This window comes from Ailuropoda melanoleuca, chromosome 13 (assembly GCF_002007445.2).
Source record: "Ailuropoda melanoleuca isolate Jingjing chromosome 13, ASM200744v2, whole genome shotgun sequence".
Taxonomy (NCBI): Eukaryota; Metazoa; Chordata; class Mammalia; order Carnivora; family Ursidae; genus Ailuropoda; species Ailuropoda melanoleuca.
This window is the reverse complement of record NC_048230.1, coordinates 48,283,517-48,308,333: the sequence shown is the minus strand read 5'-3', so window position 1 is coordinate 48,308,333 and position 24,817 is coordinate 48,283,517. Positions and strand designations below refer to the sequence as shown.

Here is a 24,817-nt window from a genome sequence, read left to right as displayed (position 1 = left end):
CATGGGGTAATCATTAGGAAACTCTTGGCTCCCTGAGTTATGCAGATCTTCCAAATGTTGACAAATTTCATTCTACAAAATCAGAAAATCACACTCATTAATATCTCCACTGACATCATCAGAACAATCTTGAAGTATTGGAAAGCTGTCAAGCCCATCATAGCGACACAAGTTTTCCAAAATTCTAAATTTTGGCTTGAAAGCTTACATTTTATCATTGGCAACATGACACCATCCACGGTTTCTCTTGAAGTGACAGGCTCACGGTCTACCAAGTGCCCAATCCCGAACAACACAGTCTGTCAGTCAGTCTTTCAAGGAAAATGCTCTGCCATAAAAAAGTGGCCTGTTCAGCAGGCGACTCCAACGATCGCCCACGCGCTTTCATTGAGACTCCACTCTGCTGTGCTGCCTGGGGTTTCGCACCTACGTCTCACCTGGTCACGCAGCGTGCTACAAATGCGCAGGTCCCGGTGGTGCAGGGCAGTAACGTTAGTGACTTACTGCTTCATCAGTTCTCGGGTGACTTCAGAATTGAGTCAATTCACCCAGTACTTCGTTCCTAAAAGCAGCGGGGTTTTCCTTTCCTCCTTCTGCGCGTGCGCAGTGATGAAGATACAGGGATGCTGGTGGCCTTGGTGCTGCTGCCTTCTTCCGGGCTGAGGCCCCAGAGACATGTCCCATCGGCGCAGAGGCCATATGGTAAAAACGGCAAATGATGCCCTGGTAGGACTAGGCAAGTGTTTGGCCTTGTGGACTCTGATAGTGTCAGGGACCCCAGCGGACCACACCTGGACGGCTGCTGCTCCACAGACAGTTTCTTCCTGCGTCTGGGTGTTTATTACCACGGTGTTTTTCTTGAAGTGCAAACAACCAACTGCAAGTAATCCAAATAACCATCCCCAGGAGAATGAATACATGAATCATCCTCTGTTCATGTAGTGAAATGCTATACAGTAGTGAGAACGAGTGCACTAGAGCCATCGGTGTCAACACACACTCACACACACACGCACACAGGCGCATGCACATGCACCCACTGGTTCAGTGTGGGTGCTGACATACCGTGCAGAGTCTGTCTCTATGCCAACAGCTTCACTGTACCTGTGTGGCTGTTTTGGGGGGTGGCAGGGAGTTTGTTGAGAGGTAAATTATAAGTAAATAATTCTTGATGTAAATCATTATATAAATGAAAAGTACCAAGTTTCATTGTTCTATTATTATAAGCTAGAGTCTCAAAATAAGGAAACGATGAAAGAAAAAACAGGAAAAAAAGCCCGCTTGAATCTCTCCACCAGTTAACATTTGGTGCTATTCTACACGAGACATACATACACCCAGCTCACCCGGAGTAGACAGTTCACTCTCCCATCGTGCTACTAATGGTCACAGCAGCGCCCTATGGTTTTAAATGTCACTAATATCAGTGGGACTCAGGGAGAGTCCCTTTGGCTAGTTCTCCTAGAGGAAAAGCACTAGTAAGTATGACCTGAGATGTCAAGAATAGGAAATTATATTTATCAAAACTAAGTAAAGTTCTTTTTTCCCCCCTTTTCTCATTCTAGAAGATTCCTGTGTCTTCAGGCAGTTTCTACCTGAGTCTGATAAGTATATTCCCTACTAATTCACATCATTTTTATTTTTAAGGTCAACAGTGTCAACAGCTTTCAACAAGAAAAGGATGATCTTACTGGTCAAACAAAGGTGGGGTTTGGAAGTCACTGTCTTCATAAACCAAGTGAGAACACACTTGACTCAGAGATTTAATTACAAATTCAAGTTTTTAAGTTCCTGGTCGATATTCAGTTTGCAGAAAATAAATTAGTAACTAGATGTGGCCTTTTGGAATCTCAAGGGGTTTCCGGAGAATTCCGGAGGTTGCGTTAATGTCTACTAGAATATGCGCAATTTGCAAACGTCAGAAATCAGCCACACAGAGCTAGCCCAGATCTTTCTCCACACTGTCTTCTTCTTCATGGAGTTAGAACATTTTGAACTTGACATTCTCCCGGTGTGAACTTTGGACAGCCCAGGGAGGCAGCCATGCTTTGCTATGAGTTCATGCCGCCTTATGAATACTTCCTTCCCGTGGCTCTTGTCATCAACTCGTTTTCTAAAGAAATACAGTTGACCTTTGAACAACATGGGTTTGAAGTACATGGTCCACTTATATGCAGATTTCTTACAGGACAGTGCTGTGAGTGTATTTTCTCTTCCTTATGATTTTCTTAATGACAGTGTCTTTTCTCTAGCTGACTTTGTGGTCAGAATACAGCATATAGGACACATAACATACAAAGTATGTGTTAACCGACTGTTCATGTTATCAGTAAGGCTTCCGGTCAACAGTAGGCTGTTATAGTTAAGTTCTGGGGGAGTCAAAGGTTATACAGGGGTTTTTGGCTACCCCAGGGGGGGCAGTGCTCCAACCCCGCATGGTTTGAGAGCCAACTATAATTTTTGAAAAGGCTTACATGTTTGTGGATAAAAATTAATGTGGCAAGAAAGCAGCTTTGCTTGTAATAAATAGATGGTTAAACTCTATCCGTGGTCTCTTGCCTGGCAAATCTCTGAGCCTGATGTCTGAGTCTGAGTCTCTTCCTGTTAAAAGGAAGTGGTAGACGAAGAAGCATTAAAGACCTAGCAGCACTGAACGGAGATGTTCTCACCGACTATTTCAGAGAGACAAAGGGAACTAGGAGGAAGGAGCGTCCCCATTCACTCAGCAACTGTGTGCATGTCTGCCATAGGACAGGTGTTGGCACACAGTAGGCAAAGATCTTTAATGTGATCTTTCATAGGATCTCAGGATCCGTGTAAAATCAGTGGGTGGCCCACACCCCACAGGCTAGAAACGCCTCTACAATTGTTAATAGAACAGGCACTTTTAACTTCTAAGCATCGGAGGCTGTTGTGAGGACAGGGGATATAATGCCAGTCAAGTGCCCGTCCGTGCCTGCTATGTTGCTGTCACCATCTTCCTCACGGTTGTCACTATAATTTCAGGGAGAGAGCCATCGGCCCCTACGGCGAGCCAAGAGAAGATGGGTTATTACCACCCTGGAACTGGAGGAGGAAGATCAAGGACCCTTTCCCAAATTTGTTGGGGAGGTGAGGAAGGCCCCCCCACCCTCTCTGACTAGGCACGCCCCCTTTGGCAGGAGGACCGAGTCTTGAAGGGCTGTGTGCCCGGGAGGCCGAGGACGGCTGTGGGAGGAGGAGCGATGCACTGGGTTCTAGAACCCACTCTACCTCTGCCTGACTGGGGGGCTTTGGGCAAGTCACTTCATGGGAGCGTGCGCTGAGAACATCAGTCCCATGGAACAAGGGCTGCTTCCTTCCAGCCTGCTGGCCTGCTCTATTGGGCCCATACAAATGTATTATTTAAAGATAAGGAGATTGCGGTTACCAGAGACTGGGACTGGGGGCAAGAGGGAGATTAAAACAAATAAATTAATAGAAAGCAAAGCCATGGCTACCAGGGCGGGCGGGGAGGAGGTCACGGGGGCTTATTGTGTGAGGGGGCAGAGTGTCCGTTTGGAAAGATGACAAGCGCTCTGGACACGGGTGGTGGCGGTGTCCGCGCAACAGCGAGTGCGCTTAGTGCCGCCTGCCTGCACACTTAGAAATGATGAAGATAGTACATTTTATGTTGTGTGTATTTTACAATAAAATGGAAACGACAGGAAGATTGTATCAGAAGTTCTGTTCTTGTGGAGGCTTTCTGAAAGTTGGAAGATCTGCCCACAGGGAGCCTACGTTCACAGCAACAACTGGATGGGGCTTGAGTTTCCCACAGTCCCCCCACTCCCTGTCATCTCCCTCCCGCTGAGGATGAAGCGGTCCCATGACCGTGTTGGGATGCTAGAATTTTTGCATGTGGCCCACGTCATTTCTCTCCATGACACTCCTGACCCGCTGGACCTGTGAATTACATACTGAGTGACCAGGTCCCTACAGCACTGACATCCTACGATTTCTGGAGAAAGAAATTAAAATAATTTCTATTTTTGCAGTGTTTATAAAAATAGTAGATGCCTCTAAAGTTTTCAAGGCTCAGTGGTTAAAACTATCTACTCCTCAGAGTCCGGGGGACACGGTGGGCTCACCCCGCAGACACACCACACCCTTGGTGCCGGAGTCCCGTATCCACCATGTAGTGCGGTCAGTGATAGTACCTACATTATAGGGTTGTTTTAGAGATTAAACAGTCTAGGGCAAGTGAGATGTATAGTCTGCTGGATCATTCTAAGCCCTTTCTAAATGTTAGCCGTGCGAGGGTTCCTCCTCTCTCCGTGAAGGGATCATGCATATTAACACATCGGTGTGGGCTCTTCCGGATATTTCTCTACAGTCTCACCAAGGTGAGTCCATATTGACCAAATGGGATCGCACTCCACATATCGTTCTGCAAGTTGCCTTTCCAGTTTACCAGTGAGGCACGGCCCCCTTTCTGGGGCAGAGCATGTACGTCCTGCAGACTGGGGCCTGTGCCCCATGAAGGGGGTACTGCGCTAGGATTCTTTCCCTTGGGAGGGATGTGTGCATTCTTCCTGCTTGTTCACTGTGACAAACCTTGTTCCTGCATCTTTACATGACTCTCTGTTTCTTTCGGATAAACCCTCAGATGAGTGATGGCGAGGTATGGAGCTTTAAAAATGTGTTTGAATCCTAGCCTTGATCTTCGGCATGCCTTGTGGTTTATTCTCATTCTCTTCCCCCCCCCCCGTTTTTTCCCTTGCAGCTCTTCAATGATATGTCTCATAACATGTCATTAATATATTTAATCAGCGGACCTGGTGTGGACGAATATCCAGAGATTGGTTTGTTTTCTATAGAAGATCACAGGAACGGAAGAGTGTACGTTCACCGCCCTGTCGATCGAGAGACAACACCGTCTTTTATGGTACCTAACATTTGATACAGTCTCAGCTTGGATTTACTGTAGAGCTGTTGCAGGAATATTGTACTCGGCAGGCATTAGTTAAGCTGCCCACGTGCCATGTCGTGGGAGACTGCATATTATACACGGTGGCAAGCCAAAAAACTATGCATAAGCAGAAAGGCTAATTTTGTGACGTTCTTTTAAAGTTCTGGACTCTGTGATGATGTGTGTGAACTGCTATAGATCTTCCTTCTAATGACTGGACTCCCAGCACGATCAGGGTATCTGGAAGCATTTGGGGATAGGGCTATAGAATGTTGATAAAATGGGCTAATTTGGTTTTTGATGAGTCACCGTTGAAACGTGTGGACAGAAGCTACAACAGACCCCGCAGTTGCCTAATAACTGATGAACGAGCAATCACATACCTGGTGTTGGCTTGTTCTCATGACTCCCCGTGTTCTTTAGGATCTCATAACCCCAACACCATGGTCTACTCTGAATTTGAAATCCAGGTTCTAAACCAGGAAAGGAAGCGAGAGGTAAAATGCCTGAACCCCGTGGTGGTGTATTAGGCTGCCGGCCGCCCCTCATGGGGATGACCAGGACTCTAGCCTTTGTTATGTTTCCACTTCTGCTGGAAGCTGAGCTTGGTTCTCGCGCCTGCTTGGCGGTACATTAACTCCTTCAGGGTAGCAAAGAACATCGCGAAGAGGCAATTTATATACCTTTTCTCTACTGACCTCAAAATATTTATATACATAATAAAATAGATGCCCTTAACTCATTGATAGGCTCTGAATCTCTAGTTTTTAAGCAGGGAGAAAGTCTTGCTGAACTCCGGAAGTCTTGCAGAGATGACTCTGCTAGTCGTCACTATATTCACATAAACCTTTGCCTCGGCTAGTGAACGTGCGGTGTCTGTTAGCAGCAGGAACATAGAGCAGTCCGACGGGGACCCCGGGCAGCCCTGCTAAATCTCGAGTGAGCAAACAGATCACTGAGGGATCTTGTGAAAATGTAGGCTTGTTTCCCTAAGTCAGGGTTGAGCCCGAGACTCTGCATCTCCGGCCAGCTCCCAGGAGAGGGTGCTGCTGCTGGTCCACAGCAGCCGCGTGCTGAGTGAGGAGGGCTGGGACAAACAGCAGTGGGCGTGACTCTTGCAAGGATGGAGCAAAACATTTCGTGCTTGTGGTCTTTGTTTCGCTGTTGTTTTTTGGTTGCTGTTGTTTGTTTGATTTTAACAACTTCACGGATGTTTCAAGGGTTGGCTTTCGTGAGGTTTAATAGGGGATTTCTTATGGGAAGCTGATAATGCCTGAGCCAAATCCATGAGAGTGTTTCCTGACACACGAGGCCCAAATGGAAAAGCTTGGCATGTCACACAGAGGCCCCAGGGAACAGTTAAAGCAAGTGGGGAAAATGTGGGAACATGAGCAGCGTCCCCATGGGTCCTACTCCGTCAGGATCTCCAAACCCTGTGCTTGGACCTGCCAGGGGAGCTCAAGCCTGCAATCAGAGCCCCCCCATCATTATCACAGCTGTCGTTTTACACCAAATTCTGAATCACTTGCTAGCTGGCCCCTCATTTGACCATGAACTTCCATGAGGGAAGACACAGGGTGGGGATTTGAAGGCGTGCCCCCACCCCATGGCTCTCTGTTTCATGACCTGGTTTGCTGTCTCCTTATTACTTCTCACCACCTGAACTGTATGCCTGAGGCATGTTTGGTTCTCTGTGGGTGGTCAATCTCCCCACTGAAACGCAAGTTCTAAGAGGAGTGAGTGTCTTACTGACTGCCATTACCCCTGAGTCAGGAATAGGGGTCTGAACATAGTAGGTTTTCAGTCGATTATGTTGGATGAATGAAAGAGCACAGCAGAATGTCGTCTCTGCTTCCAGGGCGTTGTGGGTTGAATTGTGTCTTCCAAAAAGATGGGTTCAAGTCCTACCCTTGGTACCCATGAATATGACCTTATTAGGGTATGGGGTCTTTGTAGATGTCACCAAATTAAGGTGAGGTCATACTGGATTAGGGTGGGTCCTAATCCAGTGACTGGCATCCTTATAAAGGGAAGGGGATTTGGACACAGAGGACAGAGGGGAGAGGGCTGGAAACAGAGACTGGGGTGATGCATCTGCAGGTAGAGGACACCAGGATTGCTGGCAGCCCCCCAGCAGCTGGGGGAGAGGCTCAGTCTCCAGAAGGAACCAGGCCTGCTGACTCCAGTTGTGGGTCTAGTCTCTAGAAGTGTGAGAGAACACATTTTGTTGTAAGGCACCCAGTTGTTGCAGCGGATATAGGAAACTAGCAGGCAGGGGTTACCATACTCGCCAGGATGACAAGAAACAGGCTGATGAGATTAGCGGCTGGGGAAGTGGGATAAGCAGGAGTCACAGAAACACCACCGGGGCGGGCCTCTCGCTCAGCCCCTGCTTCTGCACAAGGGGTCTTGGCTGTCCATAAAGCCAGGACGTATGAGAAACAAAGTCAGCCCAAGGGTTGGCAAAAAGACATTCCCAGTAGCATTGCTGTGCTCTTGGAGGATAGTGAAGGAGTCATGAGAATTAGCAGGAAAGTAGAAAAACTTGTGTTTGGGAGGTGGGGTTGGGGTGGGGAGGGCTGCCGTCCTGTGAATCTCCGTAAGCCTGCAAGAATGCAGTGACACCAGCTGAGAATTGCCGGAAGATTTAAGACACAGCTGGAAAGGGGGAAAATCTGACTTGTTCTGTGTAGGAAAGGGGGAAAATCTGACTTGTTCTGTGTAGGAGTCTCATCTGTTTCTATCAAAATATGCTCAATTTCATCAGATACAAATACACTCAGGAAAGTCATTCTTCTATATTCCTCGAAATAACCATTTGTAGGTCTTCATGCCAACGCACTCATCTTTGCCTACTTGAAACCTGTGCATACAGGTGACTTCGCCTTGTGTGTTTGGCATTTACTCCTGTGTGCTTGTCTGTGATGAAGAATACAGGTCCTGCACATGTCATTTCCGTGGTCATAGGCCCCTCCACCATGTCACCACACTGTGAAGTGTCATCCAAGGATCTAAGTCTTAAGGCTATCACAGAAGGCTGAAAACCCTTTCCAAGTGCAGAAAATATCCATGACATTTCCTGTCTCCGTCACAATTCCGAGTCCCTGGAAATTCTCAGCATCTTGCCAAAGAACAAGCAGCACTTGCGCCTCTCAGGCATCTAACAGAACCGACGGTCTCCGATGTAGCTTTTAGGATAATAAATGGAATATAAAATAATAAACATAAAACAAACATGTGGTTCTTATTTTTAAGTGGAAGGATTACGGCTGGCGCCGTGTCGGAGCCAGAAGTCTGCATGATCAGGGAGCATAGTTGCATCAATTATGGAAGGGCATGTGGAAATGGTGTGTGAGAAAGCCAATTTGCTTGCACAGAAATTTAAAGATGTATGTTGGATTCCCCGGAGCAGACCAGTGCAGTGGGCTTGAGAGGAGAGGAGACAGCAGAACCCGGAGAGCCTGGGGCCCAGGCCACCATTGTAAGACCCCTGGTGGGACCACCATGGTGGGTGCCAATGCGTGGATGCCAACAAGCCTGCCGGAAAGAGGCCCAGGCAGGTGGGTGAAGCAGAGACCTTGCAGGCTGTGCGGAAAGGGGTGGAGAGGCTGCTGCCGGAAGCTGCCAGGGTGCTGAGACCTCCGGCTGGTGAAGCTGCCTGCTCTGGGCTCTGTGTGGCTGTGGAGGGGAGGGAGGGTGTAGGCAAGCCTACACCTACTTGGACTTGAATCCGGGCTGCACTGAGTGTGTACAGCTATGGAACCTCTCCGTGGCGCACAGTGGGATGCCAAGAATACCTCCCTCTAGGGCTTCTGCGAGGAAGGAAGGAGGTGATCTATGTAGGAGCTCAGTCTTGGGCCTCCGTGAAGCCGCTTCTCCTGGAATAAACCCTGGGTTTTCTCGGTGTCCCCCTGCAGGACTCTGTACCTGCAAGTAGACAACCCTTGAGAAAGCACTGTTCCCAGAGTGGACGGTTGTCTGCCTGGAGAGCTCCTCCCGGCCATGTCACCCCTTCCCACTCCTTTTTCTGGGGCTCTGAACTTCTTCTGTCTTGGCACTGACTCCCCACAATCTCTTCAACTTTCAACAAATAAAATCACTGTTTATCCTCAATCAACAGATTCAGCGGCAAGTCGCATTAGACTTACTTCAATATATACGTTATGTATATTATATAATATAGGTATTGAGGTGATAATATGTAATAATTATTGGGGTGCCAAATATATATATAATATATAGCATATATTACATATATTGGGTGGCTCAGTTGGTTAGACATCTGACTCTTGATTTCAGCTCACATCATGATCTCAGGGTCTGAGATCGAGCCCCAAGTCAGGCTCTGCGCTCAGCGGGGAGTCTGCTTGAGCTTTTCTCTCTCTCTCCTTTTGCCTCTCACCCCTCTGGCTCTCTCTCTCTTTCAAATAAATAGATGAATCTTTAAAATGTATATATATATATATATATATATATATATATGGCGCTCATTTTGGCAGCATGTAGACTAAAATTGAAATGATACAGAGAAGATTAGCATGACCCCTTGCGCAAGGATGGCAGGCAAATTTGCAAAGCATTCCATATTTAGAAAAACAAAAATAAATAATATATATGGTTGCCCACTTTTTATTTTGTAAGTAGGGACTTTTTAAAATTAATAGACTTTCTTTTTAGAGCTGTTTTAGGTTGACGGAAGAGGAGAGTGGAAAGTACAGTGTCTGGTCCCCCTCTCTCCCTCCCCGCCCCGCCCAGTTCCCTCTCTCACTAACATCATGGGTTGGTGCAGGACGGTTTTGACAGTGGATGAGCCAATGCGATACGGTGTTATTAACAAAGCCCAGAGTTCACATTAGGGCTCACTTTCGGCGTGGCAAGTTCTAGGGTTTGGACAAATGTACAAATGTATATGACTCGTATCCATCCTTGTAGTATCACACAGAGTATTTTCATTGCCCCAAATTCCCCTGCACTCCCCATTATCCATCCATCCCTCCTTCCTGATCCCTCAGCAAGTGTGACCCTTTTGCTGTCTCCATACTTCACCTTTTCCGGGATGTCATATGGTTGGAATCATGCAGTGTGTATGTAGCTCTGTTCAGATTTGCTTCTCTCACTTAGCAATGTGTGCTGAGATTATATTCCACTGTCTGGATGGACCACATTTTATCCATTCACCAGGTGAAGGACACCTTGGTTGCTTCAATATTTGATGATTACAAATAAAGTCACTTTAGACATCTACGTGCAGGTTTTTGAGTGGTCCTAAGTTTTCAGCTGTTTTGCATAAATTCCAAGGGATATGATTGCTGGTTTGCATGGTAAGAGGATGCTTTGTTTTGAAAGAAACTGCCAAAGGAATGAGGAATTATTTGCCATCTGTATATCTATGGAGAAAAAGATATTTGTCTGTTCAAATTCTTTGCCTATTTTTAACATCTGAAAATCAATTTTAGCAAGGTCCCAGGAAATAAAGTTAATATATAAAAATCAATTGTATTTGTATATACCAGTGATGAATAATTGAAAATCAATATTTTAAAAACAATATCATTTATAATATAACCAAAACAAATGAAGTGCTTAGGCATAAATCTAAGATCTGTGTAGGATCTGTTTACTCAAAACTATAAAACACTAATGAAAAAAACCAAAGAAGACCTAACTGAACGAAAAGACAGACTGTATTTATGGATTGAAAGATCGAGTATTAAAGGTATAATTCTTCCCAAACTTATCTATAAATTCTGCTCAAGATTAATCAAAAGACTAGCAGAACTTTTCATCGATCTCAACAAGCTGATCCCAAACTTTATATGGGAAGGCAAAGCACCTTTTGGTTTTGCTGACTTTGTTTTGCTATCTGAACTTGACTGATAATATGTGTTTATCTTTCTTATTTCCTTCTCTTTTGAGTTTAATTTGTTCCTTTTTTAAAGATTTATTTGTTTATTTTAGAGAGACAGAGAGGAAGGGCAGAGAGAGAGAGAATCCCAAGCAGACTCCCTGCTGAGCACAGAGCCCCCATACAGGGCTCGATCCCATGACCCTGAGATGTGACCCAATCCAAAATCAAGAGACCGACGTTTAACCAACTGAACCACCCAGGCACCCCAATCTGCTCCTTTTTTTAAGGTTCTTAAGAAATTAAAGCTAGAAGCCTAAAGTATTGCTTTGAGATCTTTTGAGAGGAAAGATTTCCCACTGCATGTTTGAGACGAGCGGACCCCCCTTCTTCAAGCACAGAAGTGACATCACTAACCATTTAGGAACCCACGACATGTCAACAACTGGGCTAGTTACTTTCAATGTTTCCTTTCCCGAAAGCGTTCAAGTGTCTGCTCTCCGCAGTGTCTCAGCAGTATCGGTTAGCGTCTGTATTTCTCACGACAGCGCTGACAGCAGAAACCTGGCTACGTTTATCCGGGTAGAGAAAGTGAGATTAGAACCTGATCCTAACTAATGTTTGCTGAACACCTTGTCTGTGCCCGCACTGTGCTCAGTCCCTGGGGTCACGTGGTGAAGGACAGCGATGAGATCCCTGCCCTCAGAAACTTTCCGGCTAGTGCAGGAGAGGATGCAAAACATGCGATGACATTAAGGTACAGCGTGACATCAAGTAAACGATCCTGCAACGTTAACACGGCGCTCTGCTTCCCAGGTTTATTTTGATGTTGTGGATCGCTTAACAAGAAAGGTCATGGATAATTCCTTGATTTTCAACATTAGGATCGGTGATGTAAACGATCACGCACCCCAGTTCCCTGAGAAGGAATTCAACATCAGTGTGGAGGAGAACCACCCTGCAGGTGCGTGTGGCGGGGGGTAGGGCTTCCTCTCCCCTCTGGTCCTCTCTGGTCCATCTGCTTCGATGTCCATGTGCTGCTTGATCCTCGTTGTCTTTAGGAGAAATTTTACTGTTCACAACCTAAAGGTGGCAGGCTCCGGGTTTGAGCAGAATGCTTGGAGGTCTGTAAGCGTCGTTTTGTATTGGGAATAAAATGAGGTGGAAATTGTGTCTGTTGGAAGAGCTGATATGTAAAGACCAATCTAAAATAAATCAAATGCACTGAGGGAGAAAGGCAGAGCTGAACGGTGCCTTCCTGAATATCTCTGTAAATTTCTCACCAGTAAAATGGCAACGAGATGACATCTGAAGTTTCTGAGCTTTAGATTCTGTGGGTCTTTGAATCCAAACCACTCTCACTAGAATGTGCATCTATTTTAATAACAGAAAAGCATGATTTATTTCACAAAATAGTCTTAAGAAAATTTGGAAAATTCCAAGAAATTAAGACTGAACTAGAATGCATATTTAATACTTCCAATTAGAGATAAGCACCATTAACGTTTTAGTTTATATTCTTTCAGTATCTTTCTTTGAATTTTATATGTGTGTGCATGTACACACACTGTATGTTATATTTATCTATGTGTAGGTATTCCCTGATTTTATATATAATTACTAATGCATTTTTCATCTTTGCCATAATGCAACATGTATACGAGCATATATTAAATGTTTGCAAATGTATGGGTGTGCTCTTTCATATGTACATATATATGAATTTTTTTCTAAAAGGGCAAATTTACTGTTTCTAACCTAACAGTGTTCTCCTATAGCATCTTACTGTGTAATATTTTATTTCATGGGTGTGCTTTAAGGTTTTTTTTTTAACCTCCTATTGTTAGACAGTTATGTGCTATTCCCACTTTTTTGTTATCTTCACAAAATATGCTTCAGTGAACATATTTGAGCTAAATCTGTGTCCACTGAAGCATGATTTACTCGGCATAATTTAGAGGAGTAGAATGTCTGGTTCTGACTGCACACACAATTTAAGTGTTCCGCTTTACTCACCTACCGGCAACATCTGAGGGGGCCTGGCGCGGGGTTCATCTCTGATTATTAAGTGCTTGCACGTGTCGATAGGTTTCTTGTCCATCTCTGTGTATCAGATACTTGTTCCTTTCTTTGTCCATTTCTGTTTGTGTGCTTGTCATTTTTCTTCTTGATTTTAACCTTCTCATTCTGTATTTAAAATGTTTATGTCTGCCATTTATGTTTTAAATGTGTTTTCCTGGTTTGTCATTTCTTTTTAAATTTTGTCTATATGGTTCTTTTTGGCACACATTTTAAAATCTGTCTGATCTATCAACTCTCCCCTTTACGTCTTCTGCATTTGCAGTCGTGCTTAGAAAGTTCTTGTGACTATTTAAATATACCCTCTCGAACATAACATAATAAAATTTAAAAAAACCCTCTTTATTTCTTATAGTATGTCTATAGTTTGATTTTATATTTAAATATTTAATCCATTCTGGTGGATGCCTCAATGCCATTTAGCAAAGAATCATCATTCTCTTGGTTTGATAGGCTGCTTTTGGTCAATAGTAACTGTTAAAACAATTCTTTCCAGGTCAACCTATTTTCCAGATATTGGCAGTTGATTTGGATGAAGAAAATACCCCAAATTCTCAAGTCCTTTATTTCCTTATTTCTCAAACGCCATCGCTGAAAGAAAGTGGCTTCCAGATTGACCGTACTAGTGGAGAAATACGACTCTCAGGATGCTTAGATTATGAGGTTATGTGGATTTTATTATTTTAAAAAAATGAAATGTGTTCTCTCTCTTGGAGCCCCAGACTTAGGATTTCTGTTTGTAGTGGAAAACCCTCTGTGGCTAAGCTTGCTATTGAAATTGCTATAATGGATTATTACTTTATTAATACTTCCCTTTTCTGTATTTGAAGGGCTTGACTGTTCTTTGCCTTCCCACATAGACGGCTCCGCGGTTTACACTACTAGTTGGAGCGAAGGATTTGGGAGAACCTCCCCTGACATCCACGGCCACGGTTCATGTGAACGTGCAAGAAGGCAACAACCACAGGCCCACGTTTACCCGGGAGAACGTAAGACACCTGGGCTGCCTCAGATGCCATGTCCCTGCATAAATGGCACCAAGCCCTAGCCTCAGTTTTGCTGAGGGAGTTCTCCATAGCACCCAAGATACATGTCATTCTCCAAGATCACTTAACCTAGATGAAGACATCAACCATCCTGATATAGAATCTTTTAATCATAGACTTGCGAGCTTATGTTTCTTTTACTGTTTTGTGCCAGAAACTGTGCTCAGAGCTTTCACACGCATGCTTTCATTTTGAATTATTGGGGCTCGCACACGATTCTGTTTTATAGACAAGGACGCCGAGGTGCAGGGAAGACAGAGAATCCATGCTCACGCTACATGGAGGTTTCTCAATTCCGCACTATTGACGTGGGATGGAAAACTCGTTGTTGTCGGGCCAGGGAGGCCGCCCAGTGCTCTGTAGGATGTGTAACAATATCCCTGACCTCTGCCCACTAGACGCCAGGGGCACCTCCCAGTCATGACAGCCAAAAATGTCTGCAATGTCCCTGGGGGGCTGGTTTGACCCCCGGGGTGAGAATCTAGACCTGAGCTTTTCACGCAACATTTGGAGTTCTAGAACAGGGAAGATGAGCAGGTGGGCTCTGGCTGAACCTTTCTCAGCTTACCTGATTTATATATCATGGTTCCATATGGGATTTCACATGCTACCAATCCCCATGCTTGAAGGAAGCATTGAAACCCACTGGTCCAGATCATCTGGAAGTGGCACACCACTTGAGATACGCAAGACTGCTAAAAACACTCAGGATTTGTTTCCTATTTTATATTTTTTGCTCTTCCATATGCATTTTTAAAAAGAAAAATACACATTTTACTTCCTCCTCCTGACTTCTCAGTGAGACCTTTCCCGACACCCTAGCTAAATCTCCAACACAGCACCACCTTCTCCTCCCTGTCCCTGCCCAACACACACACACACACACCCAAACACACACATACACACACACATACAAACACACACACACACATACACATCTGCACACATACGCACACATACGCGCACACACACACATGCATAACACACATGCATACACACATACACACATATGCACACATACACACACACACACACACATACACACACGCACACACACATACACACATATACACACATACACACACGCATACACACATACATACACACACATATGCACACATACGCACACATACACACACATACACACACACATACACACATATACACACACGCACACACACATACACACATATACACACATACACACACACACGCATACACACACATACCCACATACATACACACATACACACACGCATACACACACATACACACACATATACACACACACATACACACAGATACACACACACACACACACACACACACACACAATCATCTGCTCCCTGGGGATAAAGTTTTGCAGATCCTGTTCATAGCACCTAAGACACAATCTGGCACATTGTAGCCTTTGTTGAATATAATAAATGCTACAAACAATTATTTTCAAAAGGTATTGTTTGAAAAAAATTTTAAAAATTGTATAGACAAGGGGCACATGGGTGGTTCAGTTGGTTAAGTTTCTGACTTATACCTCAGCTCACGTCTTGACCTCAGGGTTGTGAGTTCAAGCCCCACGCTGGGCTCCACACTGGGCATGGAGCCTACTTAAAAAAAAATCTTAAAAAAATTATATAGAAAAAAGCTGAAATGTTTTCATATGAAAACACCTCACCAAACTGTACAGAATAAGTGAAACATATTGAACCTTGTTTTGAAATCCTTCTCTGGCTGCGTGAAAAGCTCTGCTCTCAAAACTGAGGGTGGGGAAAATAAACCCTGTTGCTATGTAGTCGTCAAAGAGAAATTATCTTGTCACCAAAAGCACCGAATAACAAGCAAAGATCTGCACGTGTTAGAAAAATGATTGCCTTAATCTGAGTCACCACACGAGTTTGATTTTAGAAGAGCTCGGTGTTTTCAGCAGCATAACCCAGGATGGGCATTATTATCTTAAAGAGTCTTAGAAAAATAGTGCATCGCGTTAGATTTAAGAGGCCTTTTAAAGTTACTCCGCTGTCGACTCAAGTCACAGGGAGAAGGAATAGATGCTTGTGCCGGGTCACGCACAGCCCCAGATCACTTGAGGTCAAGTTCAGCAGCAGGGGAAACAATATACCCGTGTTCCTGGGCCAAGCACTTACATTTGCTTTCTTGCTTTCCTTCTCAATTGTGTGTCTTTATCTGCGTGACGTGGGCATGATGGTTGCCTCTCCCAGTATAGGATTCAGATTTCTGAAGGCTGCACAAGCCAGAGTGTGTTACGTCTCCTGGTCCAAGACGGTGACTTGCCATTTACGTCAGCTTGGAGAGTAAAATTTCGCATACTGAATGGCAACGAAGAGGGGCATTTTGACATTTTCACTGACCCCGAGACCAATGAAGGGATCTTAAATGTGATCAAGGTAAAGCCATCGGGGAAGGCGCACCTGCCAGGGGGCTTCCATGTTGGGGTCCCTCTCCGCAGGAGTCCTGATAGTGAGATGGGAGCTAGCATCAGGGAATGCCCGCTGTGTGCCAGGCACGTAAGGTGTGGCGTGCTGTGTGTCCCAGTGGCGCCCAGTGAGGAGGGTGGGCTGTGTTTAGACCACCAGCTGCCGCAGGCCCTTGGCCCTTTTGCCTTTGTGGCTCCTCCCACCAAAATAAGACCAATACTGAAAATTACTTTTGACATAGTACCAAGTTCTTCAACATGGAATTTTTTCTGTTTGAGACAAAATAGATTTATATAGGTCCTAAAATGTTAATTTTTTTTTCTGATGTGATAAAATATTTAGGACATTTTCTCTAATCCTGAGAATTCATTTTTTTCCTTCTGACTTTAAAAGACATTAGAAGGTATGCGTGGACCCCTAAAAGCCTCTTGGGCCCCTGGCATTTCGCCTGCTGTGCCTAATGAGGAGCTGACCCTGCTGAAAAGTATTATTTTCTCCTTTCACTGATGAGGAACCAAAGCCCAGAGAGGTTGGGTTGTTTTCATGAAGTCACACAGCTGGAAGAGGGGTTCTGACTGAGGTGTTCTGACTCCATTGCTTTTAGTCTTGGCTGCTTGCAGCTGAACCCTGGCGTGACCGGTGCTCTGGTGCCGTGCAGGCGAGTCAGCCTGGGGATCAGGTTCAAAGACAGGCCTGGGGTCGGTAAGCCTGGGCTCCTGCCTGTCAGAGGAACAAAGTGCAGGGTGATGCCCCTGGGCCCCAACCATGAGGTGAACAGCAAGGCTCTGGGGTATTCGATAACAGATGCCTGGGATTGAACATCTCAAATATTCCTAGCTTTTCAGTCCTTTTAAGTCACTGCCCGCTTTGCACCCCGAGTAACTGTGATCATTAATTTCTGTATTTCCTTAAGCTCCCCTAGATTTTTGCAGCAGAGTTGCCACATTAATGTTTCATTAGGTTACGGTTTTTGTTGCATTTTTCATTACTCTCTGATGGATGGTGGCTCTTTTCAACCAGGAGAGGGGTAGGGAAAAAAACCACACACACGTAGAACTCCATAAGTGATTTGAAAATGGGCTGGCAACTGTCTTTTGATCATTACCAAAGACGGCGTAAATAATAAATGAGGTGCAAAAGCCACACGCTCTGGGTGCGTGTGGTCACGTGCTGAGCCTTCTCCAGCCAGAGAGTCAGCAGGTGCTCACGAAACCCTCTCTTTGGGACTCACAGCCCTTGGATTACGAAACTCACCCTGTGCGAAGTCTTGTCATCACAGTGGAGAATGAGGAGCTGCTCTTCCCCTGCGAGGGGGGCCAGGTCCGGGGGCCCGTGGGGGCCGCAGCCAGCGCCACTGTGAGCGTGCAGGTGATGGACGCCAACGACCCGCCAGCCTTTCACCCCAGGAGCTTTGTCGTCAGCGAGCTCGACGGTGCCAGGCCTGGAATTCAGTTGGGAATTTTCAATGCTACAGATCCAGACAGAGCTGCCAGCCGGATAAGGTGAGAAGAGAGGCACGGGAAGGGTGGCCCTTGATGCAGCTGGTGCAGAACCGGCCATGTACCCGTGGGCGTTCCTGTTGGAAACCTGCCCTTCGGCGGGCTGGTGAGGCAGACTCCAGCTCAGTTATGAAAACACCAGAAGCCACCAGGAGAAGGCCCGCTGGCCACACTCAGTGCCTTCTTCCCTCTATAGCGGGCTCCGACCCCCTCCCCCAGTGGGACTGCATGTGCTCATTCCCCCTTGCACTTAGCACACATCATTTTTATACCGTTTTTCTTGTATTAAAATAATTTATTATGTATTTCTATCTCCCTTTTTCCTAAAGGTTGTAAACTGGCAGCCCTCTAGCTTCTGGGAAACAGAAGTGCCTTTTTTTTTTTTAATTGCTAAAATATGTCTAACACAAAGCTTACCATTTAACCATTTTTTAAGTGTACAGTTTAGTGGCATTAAGTACATTCATGTTGTGTGCAACCGTCCCCACTGGCCATCTCCAGAACTTTTTGATCTTATAAAACTGAAACTCTGTGCCCATGAAACAAGAGGTCCCAATCCTCTTCCCCCAGACACTGGCAACCCCCACGCTACTTTCTGTCTCCGTGAATTTGATTACTCCAGGTGCTTCAAAGAAGTGGGATCATACAGTGTCTGTCTTTTTGTGACTGGCTTATTTCGCTGAGCACGACGTCCTCCAGGTTCATGCATGTGGCAGCATGTTGCAGACTTTCTTTCCTTTTCAGGGCTGAATAATATTCCACTGTCCACACAGACCACACTGTGCTCATCCATTCACCTGTGTGCATACACTTGGGTTGCTCAGTGTTTTGCTTTTAAAAAGAAAGTTACCATAATCCCTAGGAAGACGGCAGAGTGGGAAGCACCAGGAATCTCTCTCCCCATCCAGACAATTGCACTGGAAGAATCTGTCTCATGTACCTATTTGGGAACTCTGGATTCTGTTGAAGGCTTGCAACTGCCAGAGAAAGGCCTGTATGGTAAATTGCAGTTAATTTTGGTCAATTGTGGCTCTTGGCACAGTACCAGCAACACATTCCTATCTCTAGCCGGTGGCTGGCAGCTGTGCACCTGTTCCTGGAATGGCCACATATAGAGTTTGCAGGAGCCAGACTGGGCAAAAAAACCTCTGTCTCCAGATGTCAGGGATCTGTGCTCTGCTCATTGGCTGCTCCTTTCACTTCCAGAGGTGCAGACAAAGAGGAAGGCAGCCTTTGGCTTCACCCCTACCCCAATGTTGCAGACCCCCTCCCTCGCCAGCTGAGGTGGCTTCAGGGGACTGGACAGACAGGTGCCTTCATTGTCCCCTCTTCACTGTTTGCTTTTTCCTATTTGGGGAGCCAGATGTTAAAGGCTAGGACATTCCACAACAACTACATGTCTTCAGAAAATCAGAAAGTGGCCAGCTTGCCCAGGGCAAGGGTCAGGAAAGGCCTGAGAGGACATTAAATTGAGAGGCTAGTCCTCAGCACAGAGACAGCCCATGACAGTTCAACGAGCAAGCAAAAATAAAATAAATAAAAAACAATAAGGAGAAACAAAAAACCCTGGGAAGGAAGGGAGAACTCCAGAGTTCCCACATGGTTAGATCCAGTGTTGAAGAAGAAAACACAAGGCACACAAAGAAACAGGAAAGTGGGGCCCATTCAAAGGGAAAACAATAGATCAACAGAAACCGTTCCTGAAAAACACCTGATGGCAGATCAGTTAGATGGAGACTTTCAAACAATGGTCTTAAAAATGCTCAAAGACCTAAAGGAGAATGTGAAGGAAGACCAGAAACAGTATGTGAACAAGATGGAAATATCACTAAGGAAACAGAAAACCTAACAAGATAGGAGAAGGGTGATGAAGGACTTACTGTTGGAATTACTTCATACATAAATGGATTAAACTCTTTAATCAAAAGACAGACTGGCAGAATGTATAAAACATGTGGTCCATACCCTCTACAAGAGACTCACTTGAAGATCCAAATATGCACACAGGTCACATGACACCACACACAAAAATGAACTCAAAATGCATCAGGACCTAAATGTGAGACCAAAACCAATAAAACTCTTAGAAGGTGGCATAGGACAAAAGCATCACGACACTGGAATTGGCAATGATTTCTTGGATGTGACACCAAAGACACAGATAACGAAGGGAAAAAACAGTCCACCCTCATGAAAATCAAAACATTGTGTGCATGGAAAGACACCATTCATGGGGTACAAAGGTGACCCACAGGATGGAAGAAAATACTTGCAAGTCTTATAACTGAAAAGGGTTTAATTCCAGATTATATAGAGAACTCCTGAGACTCAACATCAGAAAAGCACAAACAACTGGATCCAAAAGCAGACACAGGATTTCAACAGACATTTCTCCAAAAAAGATACACAAATGGCCCATCGGCACATGAAGGAGTCACGCAACATCACTAATCACCAGGGAAATGCAAATCAAGACGATACCTCACACCCATTTAGGATAGCAACTATTAAAAAACCAAAAAACAAGTGTTGGCAAGGATGTGGAAAGATTGGAACCTTTGTGCCTGGTCAGTGGGAATATAAATTGGTGTAGCCACTGTGGGAAACAGTATGGTGGATCCTCAAAAAAATTCCAAGTAGATTATCATCTGATCCGTAGTGTCCCGCTGCTGGGCATGCACTCAGAGAATTGAAAGCAGGATCTCAGAGAGAGATTTGTACGCCCATGTTCAAAGCTGCATTATCAACGATAGCTAAAATGCCAAAGCAACCCAAGCGACCACTGAAGGATGAGCAGATAAGCAAAATGTGGGGTATACAGGTGACAGAATGGTATTCAGCCTTAAAAAGCCAGGACATTCTTCAGTATGAAGCTGCAGACATTATGCTAAGTGAAATATGCCAGTCACAAAAAGACAAATTCTATATGATCCCACTTAAAATTTCCCACGTTACTTGTGAGAGGATCTGTGTCTGCTGTGATATATTTTGATTTGCCTTTTGATGTAATTTTTTAATTTTAAAAATTGCGTGTGTTTCCTTCTACAAGGTATAAACTGGCTTATGATCCAGCACATTGGGTCACCATAGATGAACTCTCAGGAACAGTTACCACCAGGCAGCAAATTGACCGAGAATCCCCTTATGTAAATGACAGCTTTTACGTAATCATCGCGCACGCTGTTGACGATGGTAAGTGTTTACGCAAAATTAGGGGAGGGAGAAGTGTGTTTCCTTGCTTCCTGAGGGAAAATACCACTAGTGAGAGTCTTTTAACACAACTGGGAAAAATATATAAAACAAACCTTCTTAGCACTATGCATCCATACTGGCAACTATTTTTCACGATAATTTTAAAAATGGCAAACCAGGGACCAGTGCCACAGGAAGGGGGGCTGTGTTCATTCAGAAGAGATGATTGAACCAATGAGGAAGCCGCCATCAGACCCAATGTCTCTTTCATCCCTCCATAAAACAACTCTTTAGCTCTTCCTCAAAGCTGGTGGTGTGCGATAAATATTAGCACAGTTTCCTTGTACTTGGAATGGCTTATCAGCTCTGGTAAATGTGACTGTGTGGGACAGATTTGTCATAAACCAGGGTGAGCAGTGCTCTGAGCATGTTACAACACTTCTCTCTATGATCTCCCAAGGCTGGACTTTGCAACCTGCCAAAACACAGAGTTGAATAAATAACAACTCTCAAATAACTTTAATAATTGTGTTTAAGGAAATCTGTGAGTTAAAGCCCGGGTTTTAGGGGAAATGCAGGTGTATGTCCCATTTGTATGATTAACTAGTAGAAGGTTGTTTAGGAAGATTTAAATCTGTGACCCTAATCAGTCTTCAGTGGGGAAAGAGCAAGGGTGGGGGTGTCCATCTTCCAGGGACCCGAAGGAACAATGTGGTGGGGTCCAGAGTACCCGCTGCCTAGTGTCCCCTAATGGTTAGCACCTTGCGAGACTATAAAGCCTGGTGACAACCAGGATTCCGACGTGGACACAGCCAAGAGCCCGAACATCTCCACCACCATGTCATACCCGTTTCACTCCTGCCCCACTCCCTTCTTTACACCTGGCATGACTCACACTGGGAAAAATGCATGATTCCATATTCTACCTGGTTCTACAAATGATTTGTGGTGGCAAGTATTTTGTTAACTTACCCTTCCCAGATATTCTGAATTTTCAGAAAAGCAGAAGAACAGAGCAAGCACCTAGAGGAAAACTTACAACCTTGAAAGGGAAATGGTTTCAGTGCAATGACTCCTTTCCCCTGAGGATAACACTGCTCATTCTCCGGGGGTGTGTGTGCATCGAGCAGGCTCTTTAACTAACAAGCAACCCTTCCTGGAACTCCTCCATTTCCAGGCCTCCCGCCACAGACCGGGACAGGGACCCTGATGCTTTTCCTGTCTGACGTCAACGACAACGCCCCTGCTCTGCATCCCCATTCTCGATACGTGGAAGTCTGTGAGTCTGCACTGAATGAGACCCTCCTCCTCCAGGCAGAGGATGGTGACCTGGAGCCCTATGCAGACCCCTTTACATTTGAATTGGACAAATCGTGGGAAAGTGAAGGAGACACATGGAAATTGGGGGAAAATCGGGGTGAGTATTTGTATTGGCCAGGCTTTATAAAGCACTGAAAATAACCTGACTCTAACCAACCCAGGCAAAATAATAATAATAGCAGTTATTTATTGGCTTTTATAACTGAGAAAGATGCCAGCTAAGCCTGTGTTCTAGCACAGCTGGTTGTAGGTGCTCAAGGGACATCCCTAGAAGACGTTGGCACTGTGGGTCTGCCTTTCCCTGGGTTCCTTCACTTTCAGGCAGGCTCTCCTCCGGGGCGGCAGGGTGGCTACTGGAAGTCCCCAGGACTCATCCGAGCACCTGACAAAAAGATTTATATAACTGTGCGGCTTCGGTCAGCTGCACCACCAATTATTGTGGGTGGGAGTTGGGAGGGCGGATATGCTGATTGGCTGGTCCTGAGCCCATGCTGGGCCTTGTTGGGGTCTGGGCTTTGCATCTTCTGATCTGCATGGGCTGAGAGTTCAGGAGGTGGGAGCTCTCCCAAAGGAAAACTGGGGTGCTGTTCCCAGTAGGAGCCGCTGGCATCCACTGGCACTATTCTCCTTTGAGCTTCTATCAGTGCGTCTGTAGATGGTGACCTGGTTTAGATGAAACTATGAGCCCATGTTTACAGTTCCCAGAGCCAGAGTGTGTAGTAAACTATTGGACTTTGCCCCAAAAGAGCTCTGGCCTTTGCCCTTGGCTTCTAGGAGGTGAGCTTTAGGCCCTCAGGATGTCTTGCCTGAAAGGAGTGTCTTTGTTCACCTCGGTCTTGTACCAATAAGATACAGACGTGATTTAGGGCCATGGGGGCATCCATTGATCTCCAGCAGCACTGGGGACTGAGGTCAGCCATTGGATGGCCAACCAGATTCACATGACTGAGTCTTGATAAAGTTCCTGGACACAAGGCTCAGGGGAGCTTCCTTGGTTAGCAGCACTCCAAGCACATTGTCACTTACTGATGTGGGAAGTGACACCATCCTGACTCTGCTGGAGAACGGGGCACTCTGTGTTTGGTGCTTCTCTGGATTTTGCCCCATGTGCTTCTTCTCTTGGCTGATTTTAATCTGTGTCCTATTGCTGTGATGAACCATAACTATGAGTGCACAGCCTTCAGTGATTTCTATGGGTCCTTCTAGAGAACTTTCAAACCTGAGCACGGTCTTGAGAACCCCTTGGATTTGCAGCTGGCCTCAGACAGAAGTGAGGGTGGTTTTGGTGACTGTTCTTCTAACTTCAAAATTGGCTAGCTTTTGTCCAGAGCCGTAGCTCATGGGAGGGACTTAGTAAATCTCTGTTGAGTAGACGAGCGAATGAGCAAGTCAACGCATACAACGTGTGTTTCCCTTTTGCAGGTTGGTCAGTTGAACTTTTAATGTTGAGAAGCCTCCCACCGGGTAATTACTCAGTGCCACTGCTCATCAGAGATAAACAGGGACTCTCCCAGAAGCAGACTGTCCATGTGAGGGTCTGTTTCTGTCCCGAAGGAGTCATGTGTGTGGAGCCCTCGGTCGCAGTCACAGGAACTGGGCTCCTTGTGGGCACCCTGGCCCCTCCCTGTGCAGCGTTCATGATTCTGGCAGGTCAGTTGTCTGCAGGGGACAGTCCTGGGGATGTGGCTCCTCTCTCCAGGCCGTAAGCCAGCAGTGCAGAATCCTCTGGGGCGGGGAGCAGAAGATGGCAGAGATCAGTGCGATGACTCGAAAATGACCCCTGGGCCCATCAGAGCCCAGACTCAGACCAGACTTTCCCAACCTGGTCAGACATGCTGCCTGTCTGGCAAAAGCAGCTTCTAGAAATTTGGTAGACAGGAATTTATAGCAATGGACCCCATAGAGGAACACTGTAGCTCGTAGTAACGCTGGGGGTGGCAATGTGCAGATATCTCAGCTCCTGGGCTTGGAGGACATGATTAAACAAGCTAGATTTTCAAATGAACAATACAATTGTATTGGTCACATGGTATCAAAGAATTAAACCAATAGTTATCTAGCACCGACTTGTGTCCCAAGCCACACTAATTACATGGCTACAGAGGTGATCAAGACACAGTTGACCGTGTCAGTTCATGGCTGAGTTACAAGTCATCAGAACAAGATCCTGTTGGAATCTGATGAAGGTGAGCTGTCCAACTCATCTCCCTGCTCTGTCTCATTACAGCCACTCTGCTGTTCCTGCTGCGATGCTATTTTTTGTCCAAAGTCAGGCCCAGAAGCTCTGAGGAAGGCCAGCAGACTCTGATCGTGTATAACGACGAGAGCAAGGCCATTTCATCCCAGGTAGTGGAGTCTAACGCTTCCTGTTTCCTGACAGTGACGTCCATAGTCCATGTACATGGTTTTCTACTCACGGAGCCCCCGTCGCTTCTTCACGCTCACTCATATTTGAGTAGAAAATGGGAAAA

The 24,817-nt window shown here is 45.6% G+C and overlaps 1 protein-coding gene and 1 non-coding gene across 2 annotated transcripts in view; both read left to right on the top strand.

The window, feature by feature from the left end:
* CDH26 (cadherin 26) overlaps positions 1 to 24,817 on the top strand; it is a 37,506-nt gene that overhangs the window by 4,416 nt on the left and 8,273 nt on the right. The window contains exons 2-13 of the mRNA XM_034641574.1: positions 1,648 to 1,704; positions 3,007 to 3,111; positions 4,745 to 4,906; positions 11,592 to 11,739; positions 13,351 to 13,517; positions 13,715 to 13,843; positions 16,120 to 16,305; positions 17,569 to 17,837; positions 20,884 to 21,026; positions 22,204 to 22,443; positions 23,769 to 23,996; positions 24,574 to 24,811. Of these exons, the coding sequence (XP_034497465.1) occupies positions 1,648 to 1,704; positions 3,007 to 3,111; positions 4,745 to 4,906; positions 11,592 to 11,739; positions 13,351 to 13,517; positions 13,715 to 13,843; positions 16,120 to 16,305; positions 17,569 to 17,837; positions 20,884 to 21,026; positions 22,204 to 22,443; positions 23,769 to 23,996; positions 24,574 to 24,811 (2,072 nt within the window). The remainder of the gene's footprint in view (positions 1 to 1,647; positions 1,705 to 3,006; positions 3,112 to 4,744; positions 4,907 to 11,591; positions 11,740 to 13,350; positions 13,518 to 13,714; positions 13,844 to 16,119; positions 16,306 to 17,568; positions 17,838 to 20,883; positions 21,027 to 22,203; positions 22,444 to 23,768; positions 23,997 to 24,573; positions 24,812 to 24,817) is intronic.
* LOC117795883 lies at positions 9,414 to 9,521 on the top strand. Its single transcript, XR_004620031.1, has one exon. It is a non-coding gene; the product is annotated as a U6 spliceosomal RNA (small nuclear RNA).